The sequence below is a fragment of the Cimex lectularius genome, unplaced genomic scaffold (assembly GCF_000648675.2).
Source record: "Cimex lectularius strain Harlan isolate CLEC.00 unplaced genomic scaffold, Clec_2.1 scaffold159, whole genome shotgun sequence".
NCBI lineage: Eukaryota > Metazoa > Arthropoda > Insecta > Hemiptera > Cimicidae > Cimex > Cimex lectularius.
This window is the reverse complement of record NW_019392864.1, coordinates 1126914-1145427: the sequence shown is the minus strand read 5'-3', so window position 1 is coordinate 1145427 and position 18514 is coordinate 1126914. Positions and strand designations below refer to the sequence as shown.

Sequence of the window (18514 nt, the reverse complement as noted above, 5' to 3'; positions counted from 1 at the left end):
GATCTTCTTAATTTTTTAAATGCTCACCTTGACTGTCAATATATCTCGCCCTTGAGAAGACTCTTCAACAGCTTTTTGGAATTCAAGAGCATAGGGCACATTGGTTATTGGAGGCAGGGATGACTCATCAATTCCAGGGCTTGTAATCTATTTAATAGTAATAAAAAGAGTCTATATACACAGAACCTTATATATGTATTAGCACACAAAACGGTAAACTTACAGGTGGTGAGTTTGCTTCTCCTGATGAGCTTTGTGATAATTTTGCCTCAGGTACTCTTTGGTCGTCTATCTCTGTACTAGGAGTAGTAGTTATAAAATCAGCCTCATATATTGGTGGTGGTACATTGAGCACTAGATCTCCTCCTGGAGTTAAATCAAAATCAACTGGGAGTATGGAAGGGTGCTGTTGGATTTGGGAATTTAAATCCGTTAGTGAATCCTAAAAAAATATATATATTATAAAAACAATCAATTTAAACTGAGAAACAAATAGAATATAAATAAAATACCTGAATAGAGACAACACTTCTAAATATTGGATTTTCCAATAATGAAATAATAAGATTGAGTTCATCATTAGTTTGAGCTTGAAGCTTGATATCATCACTTTGATTTATAGTTACTTGGATATGTTCCAGTAATTGAAGTGCACTTGAAATATCTAAAAATAATTATCAATGTCAAAAATATACAGTAAATAAAATAACATAAATACAATTAACATGAATGGTACATGGTTGATTACACACATTAAGTTAATGTTAAATTGAACACTACAGTATGCATTGTATCAAACAGATCAATATTTACAAGATGGCATTCATGATATTCTGAAAAATTACTTTCCAAAAACAGATTACTGATGTACATAAGCTCAAATCTGCACACATATGTACAGAGTTTAGCCTATCATTTCTCGAAGTCCACCAGCAATTCAAGCTTTTGTAATTTACAATAAATTACCGAATTCAAGAATCACCCTCTTCAGGTGGTGGCAGTCCGGGAACATGCCCTTGTCTTATCTGTCCATACACCAAGGTTGGGCTGTAGGGGCTATAGACATATGGGTCATTTAAGTCCTCGTCAATATGTTCTTATATTCACACCATTACTCACATAGGAGTGGTAAAGTACTCGATATTCCTCCATCACCCTTCACACCTATTATATAACTAAGTTAATTAAGGGACGATAGGGTATTCAACATTCCGTCGTTGGCTTTCTCTCATTAAACTTACTCTCATGCCAATAAATGCTAGGGACACAAAACTATCAGTATTATATTCAGAAAAACAAGCGTTTCCACCAAAAATCAGAACAGGGGATCCAGATGTAGATGTATTAGTAGGTGAGTGCATCATACTGTGCCTTTTAAGAGCTGTTGTATCCCTCATTCTGTGCTTATAGCACACCAGTAGGTCCTAGTTCATCGAGGAACTTGATTAGAAGTCCCAGTTTCAGTGGTTGGATCTCTCCTTCGGTTACACTGTATGTCTCAGTATGTAGTACTACACTTTTTTAGTAGGTGTGTTGGTGTTTCCTCTACTTCTTTGTAGAATCTGCACGTGCCATGTAGGGTTTTGCCAATCTTCTTCAGATGTCCATCTAGTTTGCAGGGTCATGTTGACTCCTGTTAAGATTCACAGTTTTTTCCTGCTTCTTTACTGTATTCTGTTATCTCTTCCCTTTTAAAGTTTGTTAGGAGGTTCTTGGATTGTTTGTGTCCACTGAATGAGTACCATTGTTCCCTCATTTTCTTTTTATCCTTCTGTTTGAGGTGCTCATTGATGGTGTGGGTTCCTATGCCACAGAAGAACTCGAGCTCTATCAGCAGTATAGCAGTCCCTCTTCTAGTAAGGGCGTCCGCTTTCTCATTGCCTTCTACTCCCACATGTCCTGGGACCCAGCAGAGGGTGACTTTGTTTTGCATACCTAGTTGGTTTAGTTTAGTTTTGCAATTCAGCACCATTTTAGAGTGAAGATGTTTGAACTTAACACCTTTGATGGCTTCTGGGCTATCTGACATGATAGCTGGGTTTTGTACCCTTGATTGAATTGGGTACTTCTCTCCAGTGTGTAGATCTCAGCACAGAAGATACTGGTGTATTTTTCTATGGGTTCTATGTTTTTGGTTCCAGGACCAAATACTTCTGCCCCCGTACCTTCTTGTGTTCTAGATCCATCTACGTATGTGTAGTAGAGAGTGCTATTCTTAAATGAGGTGTTTTTCTCTATTTCCCATTCTTTTTTGGAAAGTTTATTTGGAAAGTTTAATTAGACTCAAACATCCTGTTCATGTCATCTCTTGGGGCCATGATTAGCACATAGTCTTTCAGTAGACTGTTGCTATCTCTCCATTTTAGTTTTATTCATTATTTATTATTATTGTTATTGGAGGTTTCTCTTTGATAATACTAACAATAGTTTTCTGTGCTGTCCTTATTGTCATGTGGTGGAGGGGGGATTAATCCCAGCATCTTCTTCATACCAGATGTTGGGCATTTGTCTATATATGTATTTTTGTGAGTTTGCATTTTGTTATTTGTTCTACTTTGCTATGGCACCATATATATATGCAAGACTAGGCCTCACCATCATGGTGTACATCCAAAGCGGGGTTTCCTGACTGCATGCCCAATTTTATCCCACTATTCTTCTGCACCACTAAAGCTCATGCCGCTTTCTTGATAATGGGGTCGATATATTCTTGAAATGCCAGTGTTCTGTCTGGTGTGACACCAAAATATTTGGCTTCTTTCTTTATTTCTATCTCAGGATTATTGAGTTTTATTTTCAGTATTAAAACGACTATGGTCACGAGTACTCGATACTCGCTGCCATGCTCAAGCCCAACCCTCATATTGGGTGAGATTCCTACACCCTATATATATATGAAGCCAAGAAATTGCAATCTTTAATTAGGTGGGACCCATCAAGCAATCTTTCACCGAACACAATGCGGGCTTTGGACCAAAAGTAAGTGTCCGTGTGACCAAAACAGAGAAAAACTCCAAGTGAGATATGTAATGGATTTGTGTTTATATAAAACATTCGATCCTTACAGACCTAAATTATTTACCTGAATTCAACGGCATGATGACACCCATGTAGACTAATCGAAATTTACACAATCTAAAAGAAAAAAGTTTCTGTTAATAAAAACAAATTTTTAATCAAATAATTACAATCTTTATGGTCATATGTAATGATAAAAAGGTCTGAAGCAATAAAAACATATACACCACCACCCTAGAGGTCTTCCAATCACTAGTGGAAATGAGGAAGTCAGATCTGATGACTCATTGTGAGGGCACAGATTAAAAATTGTGCGAACTTCGCATCTTTAATCCCCCAAAGTGTTCTTAGATAAAACCAGGTTAAAATGGATTGGCACTTTTTTTATTTAGAGGTTTTATTAATAATTAAAATTTGGATTATAATAGCCTGATTCTTGGAGGCTTTAGATCCAAGAATTTCCCATTTACTAGGCTTATTTGTGAGATGAGAGATTCTTATTAGAAAACGAACTAAATACGTTCACTTTGAACTTACACCTTTTTTTGTTGCGGAAACACGCTAGTGCCCTAATTCCCTAAAATTGCGTAATTAACAATGTAATATTGTTAAAAAGAATTTTCTTATTTTTTATTCTTCTTAATGAACCTTTATTAAATAAATTAATTTGATAAAATATGACAATTTTTATTGGGACTTACTAATAGACAATTTAAACAATGTTTTTTATAATAGACTTCGATAATATAATAAAATATTCAATAATAACACATTCCATGGAAATGGAAAGTGGCTTTCCAATTTTCCATTTTTCTTTAAAATGGCTCAGAAATTTAACTAAAATGGGACAATCTCTCCGGAGTCTAGCAATAGACTATGGACAATTTCTTTATGAAAATATGGCCAGCTATTATTTGTGATTTTTCCAAAACATAAAAATTTTGCAGTTTAAATCTTGTTTTGAATTTATTCATAAATTCGTGACACATATATACAAAAATAAATTATTAACTGTCAAAGCCATTGATTATTTATTTGCAGTTCGAATTATGTCATCGCCTTTTGGAATTTTATATGACAGTTGTTGTAAACTGGTCTATCCGTCATTCACGACACGCCAAAAAGTTAAATGAGTGTTGAACCCCCTTGAACGACAGAAGCTTTTCCTTCGTAATATACATATTAGAATTAAACTTTGGTCTGTTGTTAACCTAAAGATGCAATTATAGCAGCGTTAAAGGCGATAAATGAATCATCTCCAGAATAAGGAAGAAACAATTTTTTGACCATAAACAATCAAAACTGATTGAATAGAGCATTTTATTTACCAATTAAAAACTAGTAAACTCAAGCTTTATGAAGCTCCATATTGATTAAAAAATAAATGCTTAAATAAAATTTAGTAAAATGTAATTTATTTTATTTTTGTATTTATTTATTTTTTACTTATTTATTTTGTTTCATTTTTTTTTTTTTTTTTTTTTGTACAAAAGGCATTACTCTTAATGATTAAATATATATTGAAAATCAAATTGACATCGTATTTTGCTCACTTTTAGATTGTTATGGGTTTGCGTTTTGAGTACCTCAATGGGAAAATTAAATTAAATGAGCCAACTACAACTTTATCATATCACAGAACACTAGAATCACGCAAAAAAATCGGCTGTCATAAAACTTGGGAGGTGATGTGGGTGGGTTTGTGTTTTGAGTAGTTCAGTGGGCAAATTAAAAGAAGGGAGGTGGTACCAAAATGAACTGAAATGGGCCAACTACAACTTTATCAAATCACAGAACACTAGAATCACGCAAAAAAATCGGCTGTCATAAAACTTGGGAGGTGATGTGGGTGGGTTTGTGTTTTGAGTAGCTCAATGGGGAAATCAAAGGAAGGTCGTTACAAATGATTTCACAAATGCCCTTGTCACGACCACGAAAGATTTAAAATTGATAATGACTGATTTTACTCATTAAATTTTGTTTTTTTTTTCTTTCTAATAAACTTCAACAGAAGTAAAGAACTTTCATACCTGTCGAGGCTTTGAAAAAAATATGAAACATCGAGATTATCAAATGAAGGATCGTTGATTGCAAATCGACAAGTGTCATCAGCTTGTCAAACCGTCACAGAAAGATAGAGAAAGAATGTAATATATTGAGTCATTAAACAACTTTGCCGGGAGGAATGACAGATAAAGAGACAGCCTGTTTTCACCATAAATTAATTGTGTGAAAAATAAAAAACTAAGATGAGATAAGTAGAACAGATCAGTGACAGCTGTAATGGTATAACAATTCACACTTACTTGTCATAAAAATGATTTGAAAATCGTCCTCGGTTGTAAAGCAAGTCTCAAAAGATTCTAATGAATTTCGACTTGTATAAATGAAACTGTGGTAATTCCACTGCGAGCCGGCTGGGAGATTAAATTTGACATCCTAGTCAACTCAGAATTGGAACGCCTTTGGATCGGTTTGTCGTTTATAAAAATATTTCAATAAAAACACCTTTTATCTTCGAAAGTTTGTAAACGGTTCACTGTTTATTATCGTCGAGGTTGAGACTCGTGCAGACTTTCCTGCCGGCCGTCTGGAATCCTCCTTTGTAAATGTTGTCGGCCTCCGGCTGAGACTCTACCCAGAAACTGTCCCAGAACGATATCAGGAGTGAAAAAAATGCTCAAAACAGTTGTTAACAGTTGACGGCCAGCTGTGAATCGACATTCGATTTTACATCGATCATCGAGACAGCGTTGCCGCGACCGGGGGAAGAAATTCGAAACATTTCCCCACTACTTAAACCCCAAAAAAAATCAACTTAATAAATAAACGTAAAATAAATCCGTGACGTTTTTTGAACAAATCCATTTCATATCTTGTGTTTTGAAGCAACCTTTATTTAGACATTATAGTTTAAACACTGTTAAAAGGGATTAAGTTAAGGTGTACCTCAAGATTAATATTTTCTTTGGTGTTTGATCAGCCTTCTCAGTTTAAATATACTTTCCTAAAGGTAGATTTGGCCTCATCCCCAATCTACCTTTAGGAAAGTGTACCTCAAGGCTCACATCTTGGTCCAATCTTGTTTTTTCTTTTTATTGATGACATTTCAACTTCTTTCTGTGGCTGGGAGGCTCACAGAGGCTCTCCGAGCGGGTTGGCCCCGGACACCGGGAGAGTTTGGTCCTTTCCATAAATTGCTTTTAAATGGTTTTCAACCACACACTCCAAGAGTGGTCTGTCAATATGTTATTTATGTAAGGAAAACAATGGTTGAGCTATTGGGTGTATCTCAACGGTGCGTGCCTCAGGGGCCATCATGGCTTAAGTTAATCTCTGACCAATGGACTTTGTCTAGGGTCATTAAAAATAAACTATCTTCTATGATGTTAGGTTTCTTGATCTTGGTCTACTATTGTTTTTTTTCTTTTTATTGATGACATTTCAACTTCTTTCTGTGGCTGGAAGGCTCACAGAGGCTCTCTGTGCGGGTTGGCCCCGGACACCGGGAGAGTTTGGTCCTTTCCATAAATTGTTTTTAAATGATTTTCATCTACACACTCCAAGAGGGGTCTGTCAATATGGTAGATGGATAGAAATACTTTATTTTACAATTTTTTGCACATCATGAAACATATTTATAAAAGTATGTACAACATGGAATTAAATCCATCTGTCGTCGTAGATCATTTTAAATTGTCACACATAGTTGGAAAATGAAAATAAAACTTAAAACTTGTATTAATTGTAGAACATAAAAAGAATAGAAATAAATACACAGAAAAGTAATGAGTTTTTCATCCAGATCAGAATTTTTTTTATGATTGTGGTGTTTAATGAAGGAAAGGTGTATACGAAGTTAAAAATTAAACTACTGGACTATGTATATTTACAGGCGTGGCGAGAATACTATATGAAAATAAAAAAATATGTGTAGAGATTAGTGACCGTTAATCGATAGTTATTCAGATATCGTAAGATTATCCAACCGCATCTCACGATATCTGAATAACTATAAAAAAATATGTTATTTATGTAAGTAAAAGAATGGTTAAGCATTTCAGTGCCTCCTGGCGGTTGGCAGCTCCAGATCACGGGATGGCTGCTCATCGGCCAATAAAAGATTAAAACACTCTGCCCACACCACTTTCTTCATGTTTTCAGTGCTAGAAAGATTATTCCTAATAGCCCAGCCATAATATTTCCGAATAAGCTGGATGTTGGTATCTGAGAGGCAGTTTTTGCCCCGCTGTCACTCACTCTCTTCCTCTTTCTCTCTCTCTCTCTCTCTCTGGTCTTACGTACCCGTATAATTTTTCTTCAAAAAAGGTAAAAATTTGAAACTAAACTAAAAAATATTAAACATGTATTTTTTGTTTTTTTGATAGCGACATTGGTTCAAGAGAAATTCAGCCGGGCCATCTAAAAAGGTCACCCTGTAGAGACAGGAAAAAGAGAGAGAGAGAGAGAGAGAGAGAGAGAGAGAGAGAGAGAGAGAGAGAGAGAGAAGGTGTGAGTGATAGTTAGATTGAGTGAATGACTNTTATAATATAATTTGTTAAAAATAAAGTTACCTGTGTTTCTCTTTTTTAAACAAGCTATTTTTTCTAATTCAATTCCATAATTTCAGCATTTGCTGTTTTGTACAGCTTTTTTATTTAAATTAACAAATTTCAAATTATACTGTAAAAAGGATGTTTTATCTGTTTATTCTAATAAATAAATTAATAAAAAATTCCTGTTGATTGAATATTTAGGAGTTATGGGGTAGCACAGTCCTACAACGCGGTGAGCCGAAAAGCGGTCGTCGGTTACAGAAGGTTACACGGCGGCTACAGAGCACAGGCTCCAGAGGCCCTGATCTCTCCACTGATCTCCGCCTGATCGGCATGGGCCCGTTTCATCCACGATCCGCCCCTGGGACGTACGGCAGAGCCGATTAGTTACGATCCTATGCCAATCCAGCCTCAAAGGTATTTCTTTTTCTTTTTTTTCAAAATTTTCTTCCGGATTTTACTTCTCTGCCGTTAGAGATGAACCGACATAGTTGCTTTAAGATATCCTGTATAAAAAAAATCACAGTCGTACCTGTAGCATAGATGGTGTAAAGATTTATGAATCAGATTTTTGTAAAAATTACTAATACACTGACAGGCAAAAAATTCCACCCACTTGTAGTATAACTTGATTTGTATATATTTTTATATATTAATCAAAGTTTAACGTTTAATAATTGAGTCTTTGTTTAAAAGAGTAAAAATGAAATGTAAATTGCTAAGGAAAATGAAAAAAAAGGTCAGATAAAATTTATTTTACATTTTTAATTAACATTTCAATATCGTGTATTTCCTTCTCTTGGTTTAATTACACTTGAAGACGCCTCGGCATACTTTCTACCAGTCTAGAAATGCCTCGTTGCTGGAGGTTAACCCATTCTTCACGAGGAGCACTTTCAAGTCTTTTGAAGTTATCCCACAAATTGACGATGGGGTTCAAGTCTAGAGAACGGGCTGGCCAGGCTAAGACCCTGATGTTATGCTGTTAAGGTACATTTGTACTATGCGAGCGATGTGTGGACAGGCATTATCGTGTATTAGAATAGGATTGTCGCTTTGGATTTCATCGAGGATAGGCAATGCGTGATGTTCCAAAATTTCATCCACATAGCAAGTGGCCATCAAAGACCCTCCACGAACAACCAACTCTGTGGGACTCTCCATTGAAATTCCTGCCCATACCATCACTGAGTTATGGTGAAAAGGTTGGCTCTGGGAAAAATTACAGCCTTCATACCTTTCATTTTGCCTTCAACACACTCTTTCACGCCCATCTGGAGATGTAGAGCAAATCTACACAAACCTACCCTCATCTGTAAAAAGTACAGTAGACCAATTTGGCCAAAGACCAATGGCTGTGTTCTCGTGCAAATGGGAGGTGCAACACCGTGTGTTCTGGTCCTTTTACGGGGTGAAAAGCCATCAGTCCATACTGATTTAATCTTCTTCGAGCAGTGTGTTCAGAAATTTGGACACCTCGAACTTCCTGGAGCTGATGAATCGCTTGAAAAACAGTAAGGTGCCGATTTCACCAAATTCTCAAAGTCAAAAAAAGGTCATCCTGTGGTTCTGTTACCCTAGGGCGTCCAGAACCGGGCCTTCTATGGTAGGACCCACTTTATCGAAAACATCTAACAGCGTCTCGCAGTGTTTTGTAGGGAACGCTGATGGCAATAACTGCATACGTGATGGAACGTCCATCATCAATAAGTGCCACACCACACACTACATCCTCAGCATTTAAGTGGCATTTTTACGTTTAAAAATTGTTTTTTTTTTTGTCATATACAATTATTTTATATGGTTATTTCAATGACCTGATAAACATAGGAAATTAGGAAATTCACAATTGGCAAAAATGAGTCACTATTTTTTGGAATAGTAGAACCATCACAGGAGAAACCTGCAACCAGTACTTAAGATTTTTTTTTTATCCAGGCTTAATCGTATAACTACTTCAACATAAACTTTGTCACATCCTGCATACTCCTATATATTTAGTGTGATCTATTGAAATTACTCTTAGTGCATAAATTATATTGATCTGAGATTCTTTCTTACTTAATAATCTGGGGGTAAGTTAACAGATATAATTAGCACTGTGTACATTGATTATTTGCATTTCAACTTACTTTATTTTTGTTTCTAAAGCTGGTTCAAAAATTTCCGAATTATTTTCAAATCAATAAGAATCATACTTACTCTCACAATTCATGTTGAGAAACGTGATTGTAATTTCCTTGAGCCTGATGATGAGATAAAAGCTTGTAATCTGTATTGTTGAAAACAACTAACTGTAAGTAGGAACTATCTTTTTATTTAAAAAGATAGAATCATATATATCTCCGTTTCAACATTCTGTTCACTGTAGTACTTCTTAAATAATATATGACCCTACTTATCAATTGAAAGCGGTTAGAACTTCCCTCATTAATATTTTTGATAATTACAATTTAAATCATAAAAATTGTTAAACCTGTAGGACTTAATTTATGGAACTTCATCAGAACTATCAATGGAGACGGTGGTCACTTCACCAAGCAACACTTCTTAAAATAGCTGAAGTGGATGAAAACAAATCCCACACCGTTGTTGACTTTGTTTCAAATGTAAAGGTATCTAAATATTAACAATTTTTGCTAGACATAGTGTATTCCTGTGATTTAGAAGTGCATGCATTTTATGTTTAATGACACAAACTAAATAAAACTGGTACAATTACGTAGAACGGTTCCTTGACCCCACCTACACGCCATTTTTTGTGGATAGACAATAAGTCGAAGACTAACAAAATTATTAGCAATTGATGTCGCATCAGTTCATAAAGAAAGTGACTTAAACAGTACAGTGTAAAATCACAATTTTTGTATTGTATGAGTTCACTCAATACTAGGGTGGCTAAAGCAGCTCATACAATTTGCACTGCATTTGGTGATGAAACAGTAAGTGAGCTCACTGCTCAATAGTGGTTCAAAAAGTATGCTTCTGGGAACAAGGGGATTAAAGATAAATCACAATCTGGTAAACCTGTCTTCAATAAAAACAAATTGAGGGAAGGCATCAAACTTGATTTGAGTAAAACATATCAGGAGCTTGCCAGAGTATTCAATGTAAGCTTTGAAACCATTCACTCTAGCTTACATCGACTTGGGAAAAAAGTGGAAGCTGAGCAATTGGGCTCCCCATAAATTGACTGATGGCTTCAGTGTATATATTTGCCTTTCATTGCTTTGGCGACACAAAATAGAGATTTTTTGGCTGGATTGTCACATCCAATGAAAAAAGGGGAAGATACAAAATGGTTTAATCTACCAACAGAAGTATGTTATTATTGTTTCAACTATGATTCTAGAATATTTCCAAGGATCAATGTCACAAAGACAATTATGGAATCATTAATGACGTCCTCCCAAAAGATTCTATCATTGAACTAAGTTTCTCGGCGAATCCTCAAGGGAAATACAATGAATCCACTAAGGGAGATTCTCCTATCATCTCAGAACAAGGTAATATTTCCCTTTTTATTTCAATTTATCCATGAATTAAAAACAAAAAACAAAAATTATGGTACTAGTGTCACAATTATTTAAGCCATATAATTTTATACTACACTTTAATATTTATTTTCACTAATTTCGTGGTCTGCTTGACCAATTAATATATTACAATTAATTAAGGTTTTTAGTTGAGATAAAAAAGTCAATGGCACTAGCGGGATTCGAACCCACAATCTTCGGCTTGATACGCCGCTGCTCTACCACTTGAGCTATAGTGACCTCGATCCACTCGGACACCATCTTCCCATCTAAACCTCACCTTTTGAATTTTCCTTCCTTTTTGCAATTTTTCAATTTTAATTTTTATTTTTATTTTAAAATGAAGTATACTTCACTAAAGCTCTCCGTGGCCATTTCATTTGTCGTCGAGAATCCAATCCGATTACACAACGTTTGAAAAATGGCAAAAAGGAGGGAAAATTCGAAAGGTGCGGTTTTTGATGGGAAGTTGGTGTCCGAGTGGATCGAGGTCACGATAGCTCAAGTGGTAGAGCAGCGGCGTATCAAGCCGNTTTTTTTTTAAACGTTCACCCTTGTAAAAGCGATCCATTATCACCCGCTAGACCCGTTAGCTCTATGGTGGGAAACGCCCTACTGAAAGAAATTGAAGGATAGTTGATTTCAAAAGTTTGTCTAAAATGTCTAGAATAAACTACAATGCGTATGACATGGAAGATGTCGTGAAATTCATTTGAGGCATTGCTTACTGTACGAAAAAAATCTCTTTTGTTAAGTGTTAGATTTTTACAGACATCGAAATTTACAGTGATAATTAAGTAACTAGATGTATGGGACAACAGAGGTTCTGACGTTTTCCTAATTGAGAAAGACAAATCAAAGACCAGCCTCGTTTGGAAGGCCAAACGAGCTAAACAGTGAAGACTTATTAATGGTATTGGAAGATTAGAACAAATTCGCTGTAACATAGCTATCTGAGACATTTCACGTACATCACACAACATAGAAAGAAAAATCCATCTCTGGGTTACGTTGTGAAACTTGATTCATGGGCTCCTCATGAATTGTCCATCAGGAACAAGGAAGACCGAATGGCTTGTTGCATTTACTTCCTATTTAGTCATTGAGGATGAGAAGAAGAGCAGGATAGCCCCCACATAAGGTTCTATTCTCTGTTTGATGGGATATTCTAGGAATAATTTATTTGCAACTGTGTGCAGCTAGAGTATCTTAGAGCAGGGTTGAGGGAAAAATGAATCACCATGACAACGGTCTCACACAGCTGCATTCACTCAGATTAAAATTGCCGAGTTAGGCTGGCCCACCATCTAAACTCTCCAGACCTTGCCACCCCCAATTTTTACTTATTCTGCTCCCTAGACAAACACAAAAAGGTAGGGAATTTTTGATCGAAAACTTTCTGAAAATTCACTTACAGATTTCTTCTCATCTAAGTCATCCGACTTTTACAAAAAAGGAGAAACTTCTGCTACCAAAATGTTGGCAGTACGTTATAGATAACTTAGGAAGTCATGTTTTGGATTAAAAATAAAATACATTTATGTTTTGAAAGTTTGACTTTTTTCTGAAAACCAAAAAAACTTTTTCACACACCCAATAGTAACCATTAAATGTGTGGTGATTTGTGACCGTTAGTTGATGATTATTCAAAAATCGTGAGATGCGGTCTAGTGTGATGTAGGTTTCAGAAAAACATTTTCTTATCATGCCAATGTTTCGATCTTTATTGGGATCATCTTCAGGGCCTGGGATTTACAAACATTGTTTAAATTTAACAAATACATGTAGGATGTGGAATTTATACAATGCAAAAAATATTTTTTATATTCAATCAAAGTATTTCTACATGTAAACTCACGCAGCTACACCAATATCATTAATCAAATTCAATATCAATAACATACATATATCATCACATCACACAAAACACATATTATAACATATAAAACATTCATCACATTCCACACATCAAACATTTTTACATAGTTTAATTTTTCGACAATTTAGCTTTCCTTTTCCTATTTATCCCTTTCTATATAATCCTGAAAAGATAATCTGTCCGAACCATTACCAATGTTTTTCCCCTACGTCGGCTCTTTTCACCTCAAAGAAGATGACTCCTTATACAAAAATGTCTTTCTATACCGACTTCCTTCCTCACCTCTTCAAAATCCAATGTATATAAACATAAAACAGCAATATCTCGCTGGCACTCTCAACATGACAAGCACAATTACTCAGAAAACAAACACTTTGCGTGAGTACAAATACTTTGATTGAATCTGAAATTTCTAGCATTGTATAAATTCATTTTTTTCTCACATCCTACATGTACTTGTACAATTTAAACCATGTTTCTAAATCCCAGGCCCTGAAGATGATCTCAATAAAGATCGAAACGTTGGCACAATAAAGAAAATGTTTTTCTGAAACCTACATCACACCAGACCGCATCTCACGATTTCTGAATAGTAACATTAAATATGTGCCATTCTAGCAGTGTATTTAAATTTTGTCTAGTACAATTAATTAAGGTTTTTAGTTGAGATGAAAAAAAGTTAATGGCACGAGCGGGATTCGAACCCACGATCTTCGGCTAGATACGCTGCTGCTCTACCACTTGAGCTATTGTGATCTCGATCCACTCGGACATCAACTTCCTATCTCAACCCCACCTTATGAGTTAACTTTTTTTCATCTCAACTAAAAACCTTAATTAATTGTAATGATTTAATTGGTCAAGCGGACCACGAAATTAGTGAATTTTGTCTAGTGTTTAAAAAATTTTTAATATGAAATAGGATTATTAGATGGCAACTAATGTTACAATATCTAAGAAATCCATTTCCAGAAGTTACAAACCAAATTCTCAATGCATCCTAACCTTACTGCCCAAGCCCTTTCTACACTTAGTATGTCATCCCATTCCATATTGAGTGCCTATGTGGCTGGTTTCTCTTAACCCGTGCCTTCTCAGTGTAGTGCTGGCTATAGTGCCATTGTTGTAACCTGGAGCAAAAAAATCTGAATTTTTACTTTTGTTTATTTTATTATTTACGTTATTAATAAACTCAGAATACTTTTCAGATATTCCGACTCTTGCCCTTAACATCCTTGACTGTATTCAAGAAGGCCACAATATTCCTAGAGTTATTTCCATTTTATCAAATTTGTCAGTGGACATTTTAAGTGAAACTATACTCACTACGTGGAATAAATTGCCAAAAGATGAGAGTCCAGAGAAAAAGCGATCTTTTTTCATTGCTATGTCATCGACAAAACCATCGAGAAGAGCGTTATGCATTGATGTCATCTTGCCGTTGGTAAGTATAAAATATTATGTTCTTATAATCTACTAATTTCAAAACATTTAATATGTGCTTTTTCCAGATAAAAGGTCAGGAAACGTTTTATGCAAATCTCGAGTTACTAGAGCCAGTTGTACACTGGCTGGATATCGAGATTGCCGACACACTGATATTACCCTTATTGGATGATGAAAACTCAATTTTCATAAAGGATGATTTGGCATTCCGTCATTTTTTTTCAAGTTTATCCCAGGCACAAAGATCGCATACTCTGAGGTATTGAGAAGAAAAGTGTCATTTTGGTAGGGAATAATGAGGCGCACAGTTTTAATACAGAATATATGTTTTAGAGATAGGTTGTTTCAATGCATCTTGCAAACATGTAAAAACATAATATGTGAAAAAATAAAGAAATGAAGTTTTTTCCTTAAAACCGATACTACAGGGGCCCACCTCAAAGTAATTTTGTTGTGTTTTCCTAGGGCCATTGGCAGTTTAAGCACTCCAAGATTAGTAAGAGATCCAAGAGCTAAAAGCGTCCATCTTAGTGCCTTTATAGCTGACTGACTGTCAAAAAATATGTAAATCCATGCTCCTTTCATTTTCTTCTTCCTGTGCACTGAGTTGAATTGCATGGACCTAAGCTTGGAAGATATTTTGAAAAAGTCTAAGGTATCCAGGCTGATGATCAAATTTAGCACTTACCTAACTTCTTAGCATTGATGGTTACTACAATCTTTTTTTTTTCTTACAAAAAAGTTGATTATAAAAATAACAAATCAACTGTAGGCATGCTGTTCTATCCACAAAATAGTCCGAATTACCAACCTTAAAATTGTTTTGCTGCATAAAAGCACATATAATTCAAACCTGGAGAGGAATGGAGGCATGGTTTAAAACAGTGGTATTCTTCTGATATTCTTTTATATTCTGATATTTAATATATATATCAGAACGTATTTGATATTCTGATACTCTTTATGTTCTTTTCGGCCAGCACCTCACATTTTCACCACCTTGTGTTGATAGAACTGTTCGGACTTCATTTCTGCTCATATTTACCCCTCCATATCTGGTGAAAAGGCTCTAAAACTGATGCATATCCTTGCATTCAAACTTACATTAGCCTAACCTTTGGTGGGTTTCAGTGCACTCGATATTCCGCTGAATGCGCTCATTCACGCTATTACAGTTATACTGATTATAACTGTTCTTACCGTGTGGACTGCTTAAAATTGGGGAGCCACTTAGGTATTAATATTACTTCTGTGCCTCCCTCTTCACTCTAATAACACCTAACCTAGTTTGGTTATGGTAGTTATGTTTGTTATAAATAAAATAAACAGTTGGATTGTACGAGAATTACATACATATTTTTTTTTTACAATCATTAATTACAGTTAGGAATAAAGGAGATGAAATTTTCAGTTAATTAAAATCTATATTTGTTGTATAATTTTGTATCTCTTTGAGTTCTATTAATATACATATATTTTTAGCATTTACCTTTCTGAACACCCAGAAGGCGTACAAAAGTGGCAGTTTATTGCTTTAAGCATATTGGTTGAAAGTACGCACATGGATGAAAAACTCATGTCAAGCTTGGTGCCGATTCTGGATAATCTGCTTGTACATCACAATAATGACAGATACATTGGTAAAATAATTTTAAAATTGGCTGAAGAACTAACTCCAAAGAGTTCCAAAAACCTGGTAACAGGGCTGATCTCCCTTTGTGAGAGTTTTAAAGGCGTATTGAGGTTTAGAATAAGAAACACGTTGAACATTTTAAACCAGGAATAATATTTATGTGTTGTATTTAATAAAAATTCTATTTTTTCAAATGTGCCAATAGTTTTTAATTAACCGTCTCTTATGTTACTAACAATTTTGCAACCCTTTTCCAGTTAATTTTAATAATTTTATCACTTTTGACGTATGACTTTTCTTTTAAAAATAAATATTTATTATTAATTTTATGTTTTGAATTGTTTATTTGCTTGAGTTTTGTACTCATAATATAACTTGTGAGGTGTCATAGTATTAAATATTATGCCACTGCCTCATCCATCATCACTTTAAAAACAAATAATAACTAACCTATTTTCAATGGAATGTAGTTCACTCTATATTCGACCACAATCCCAACCACACATGCACTAACCTTCATCCTTTTAAAAACACACACAAAACTAAATTTATTCATCCAGTATTATTTATTAATAATAACTGGTGAGGTATCGGTGTGCTCAATATTATGACAGTACCTCACCCCTTAATAACATGTAACAACTAACCTATATTTGTGGATGTGTAGTTTACTCCATATTAAACTACAATCCCTCACACATACACAAAACTCCATTCTTATAAAAATATACATACAAATTCACACAAGTACAGACTTATTAATTATAATAAAGTTGGTGAGTCATCAAGTGATTTGATATGCCACTGCCTCATCAACTATCAAAAAAACAAAAACTAACCATAATTCCTGGGTGCGTAGTAGACTCTACCTTCCAATACATCCATCCCACACATACACAAACATTCATGCTTATAAACCAATCATACAAAACTAAATTTATTCAACCAGTATTAATTACAATATAACTTGTGAGGTATCATAGTATTAAATATTTGGCACTGCCTCATCCATTATCACTTTAAAAACAAATAACTAACCTACTTTCAATGGAATGTAGTTCACTCTATATTCGACCACAATTTCAACCACATATGCACTAACCTTCATCCTTTCAAAAACATGCATATAAAACTAAATTTATTCATCCAGTATTATTTATTAATAATAACTGTTGAGGTATCGGTGTATTCAATATTATGACAGTATTTCACCCCTTAAAAGCATGTAACAACTAACCTATATTTGTGGATGTGTAGTCTACTCCATATTAAACTACAATACCTCACACATATACAAAACTTCATTCTTATAAAAACAATCATACAAAACTAAATTTATTCAACCAGTATTAATTATAATATAACTTGTGAGGCATCTTAGTATTAAATATTTGGCACTGCCTCATCCATTATCACTTTAAAAACAAATAAAAACTAACCTATTTTCAAGGGAATGTAGTTAACTCTATATTCAACCTCAATCCCAACCACACATGCCACTGCCTCTACACCATCACTTTAAAAACAGATAATTAATTATAATTACCTATTTTCATGGTTATGTAGTTTATTCTATATTTGGCCTCATTCACTATGACTTTAATAACATGTATAGTAAACAGAATGGGACCCAGTATCGAGCAGTGAGGAACACCTGATGCTGTTTTGTGGGAAGATAACATACCATGCGCATCTCAAAAGCACCTCTTTTTGGGAGACTCAAGCATAAAAATTTTGTTACATATCAGAAAACTGTACTTCATGTGGTAGGACAACTTTATTATGCCATTGGGTTGAAGGCATTTTTTCTATCCAAGAGGACAAGACCTGTTTAAGTCATTTAGGTCTGAGTTGAATTTTGAAACTTTCCAGCATTCAGGGGCTAATTGAAAGAATGACAATTAAGGATCAGTGCTTTTTTTATTTTTTGCTGGATAGATTTACTAATTTCCTGTTGGAGAGTTAGTTTTTCAAGTGAGGAGATTGTCTAAATAAAGTCTGTCAACAGTGAGATGACAGATTCAAAATATTACTTTCTTATCATCAGTAATGCATCAAATAAAGCAGATTGGTGGAGGAATGTTATTAATATCTCTAAAAATATATTTAAGATTGAATGTCGAGTTAAAGTAAAAAACGGGTTGGGTTGCTACAAGTATATAGTCAATTAATAAAACAATATCATACAATCCAAGAAAATAGACAAAGTATTAAAAATTGCTTTCAATGTAACATTAATTTGTCAATTTATTTAAACAATTTGACTCAAAAAATTAAATATATTTAGTTCATTTGATTGATATGTAAAAATAACGTTTATCAATTGAATAGGTACATAAATACATTTGTAATGTCATTATTCATAAACCTATATAAAGTAAATAAAACTAATACAGAATAAATAATTCAATTAACATGAAATGTCACAATTACACATATTTCATAT

General features: G+C 34.5%; 2 protein-coding genes across 2 annotated transcripts in view; one reads left to right on the top strand and one right to left on the bottom strand.

Annotated features, from left to right (window-relative positions):
- LOC112127625 (patj homolog) overlaps window positions 1-7611 on the bottom strand; it is a 36647-nt gene extending 29036 nt beyond the window's left edge. Inside the window, exons 1-5 of the mRNA XM_024228843.1 lie at window positions 7593-7611; window positions 3083-3135; window positions 513-664; window positions 224-442; window positions 28-147 (exon numbers count right to left, since the gene is read on the bottom strand). Of these exons, the coding sequence (XP_024084611.1) occupies window positions 28-147; window positions 224-442; window positions 513-664; window positions 3083-3110 (519 nt within the window). The 5' untranslated portion in view covers window positions 3111-3135; window positions 7593-7611. The remainder of the gene's footprint in view (window positions 1-27; window positions 148-223; window positions 443-512; window positions 665-3082; window positions 3136-7592) is intronic.
- Window positions 7612-7826: 215 nt separating this feature from the next.
- LOC106673012 lies at window positions 7827-16262 on the top strand. The gene is made up of 6 exons (XM_014404902.2): window positions 7827-7991; window positions 10057-10189; window positions 10927-11080; window positions 14198-14433; window positions 14501-14694; window positions 15918-16262. The coding sequence occupies exons 2-6, from the start codon at window positions 10067-10069 to the stop codon at window positions 16219-16221; spliced, it is 1011 nt and encodes a 336-aa protein (XP_014260388.1). The 5' UTR covers window positions 7827-7991; window positions 10057-10066; the 3' UTR covers window positions 16222-16262.
- The last annotated feature ends 2252 nt before the right edge of the window (window positions 16263-18514 follow it).

Bases quoted from the DNA above. Each gene is read 5' to 3' on its own strand.
- LOC106673012 (XM_014404902.2), top strand. From the start codon at position 10,067: ATGGAACTTCATCAGAACTATCAATGGAGACGGTGGTCACTTCACCAA. The intron at 10,190-10,926 runs GTATCTAAATAT...CTATGATTCTAG, and splicing joins ACTTTGTTTCAAATGTAAAG to AATATTTCCAAGGATCAATG. The intron at 14,434-14,500 runs GTAAGTATAAAA...TGCTTTTTCCAG, and splicing joins TTGATGTCATCTTGCCGTTG to ATAAAAGGTCAGGAAACGTT.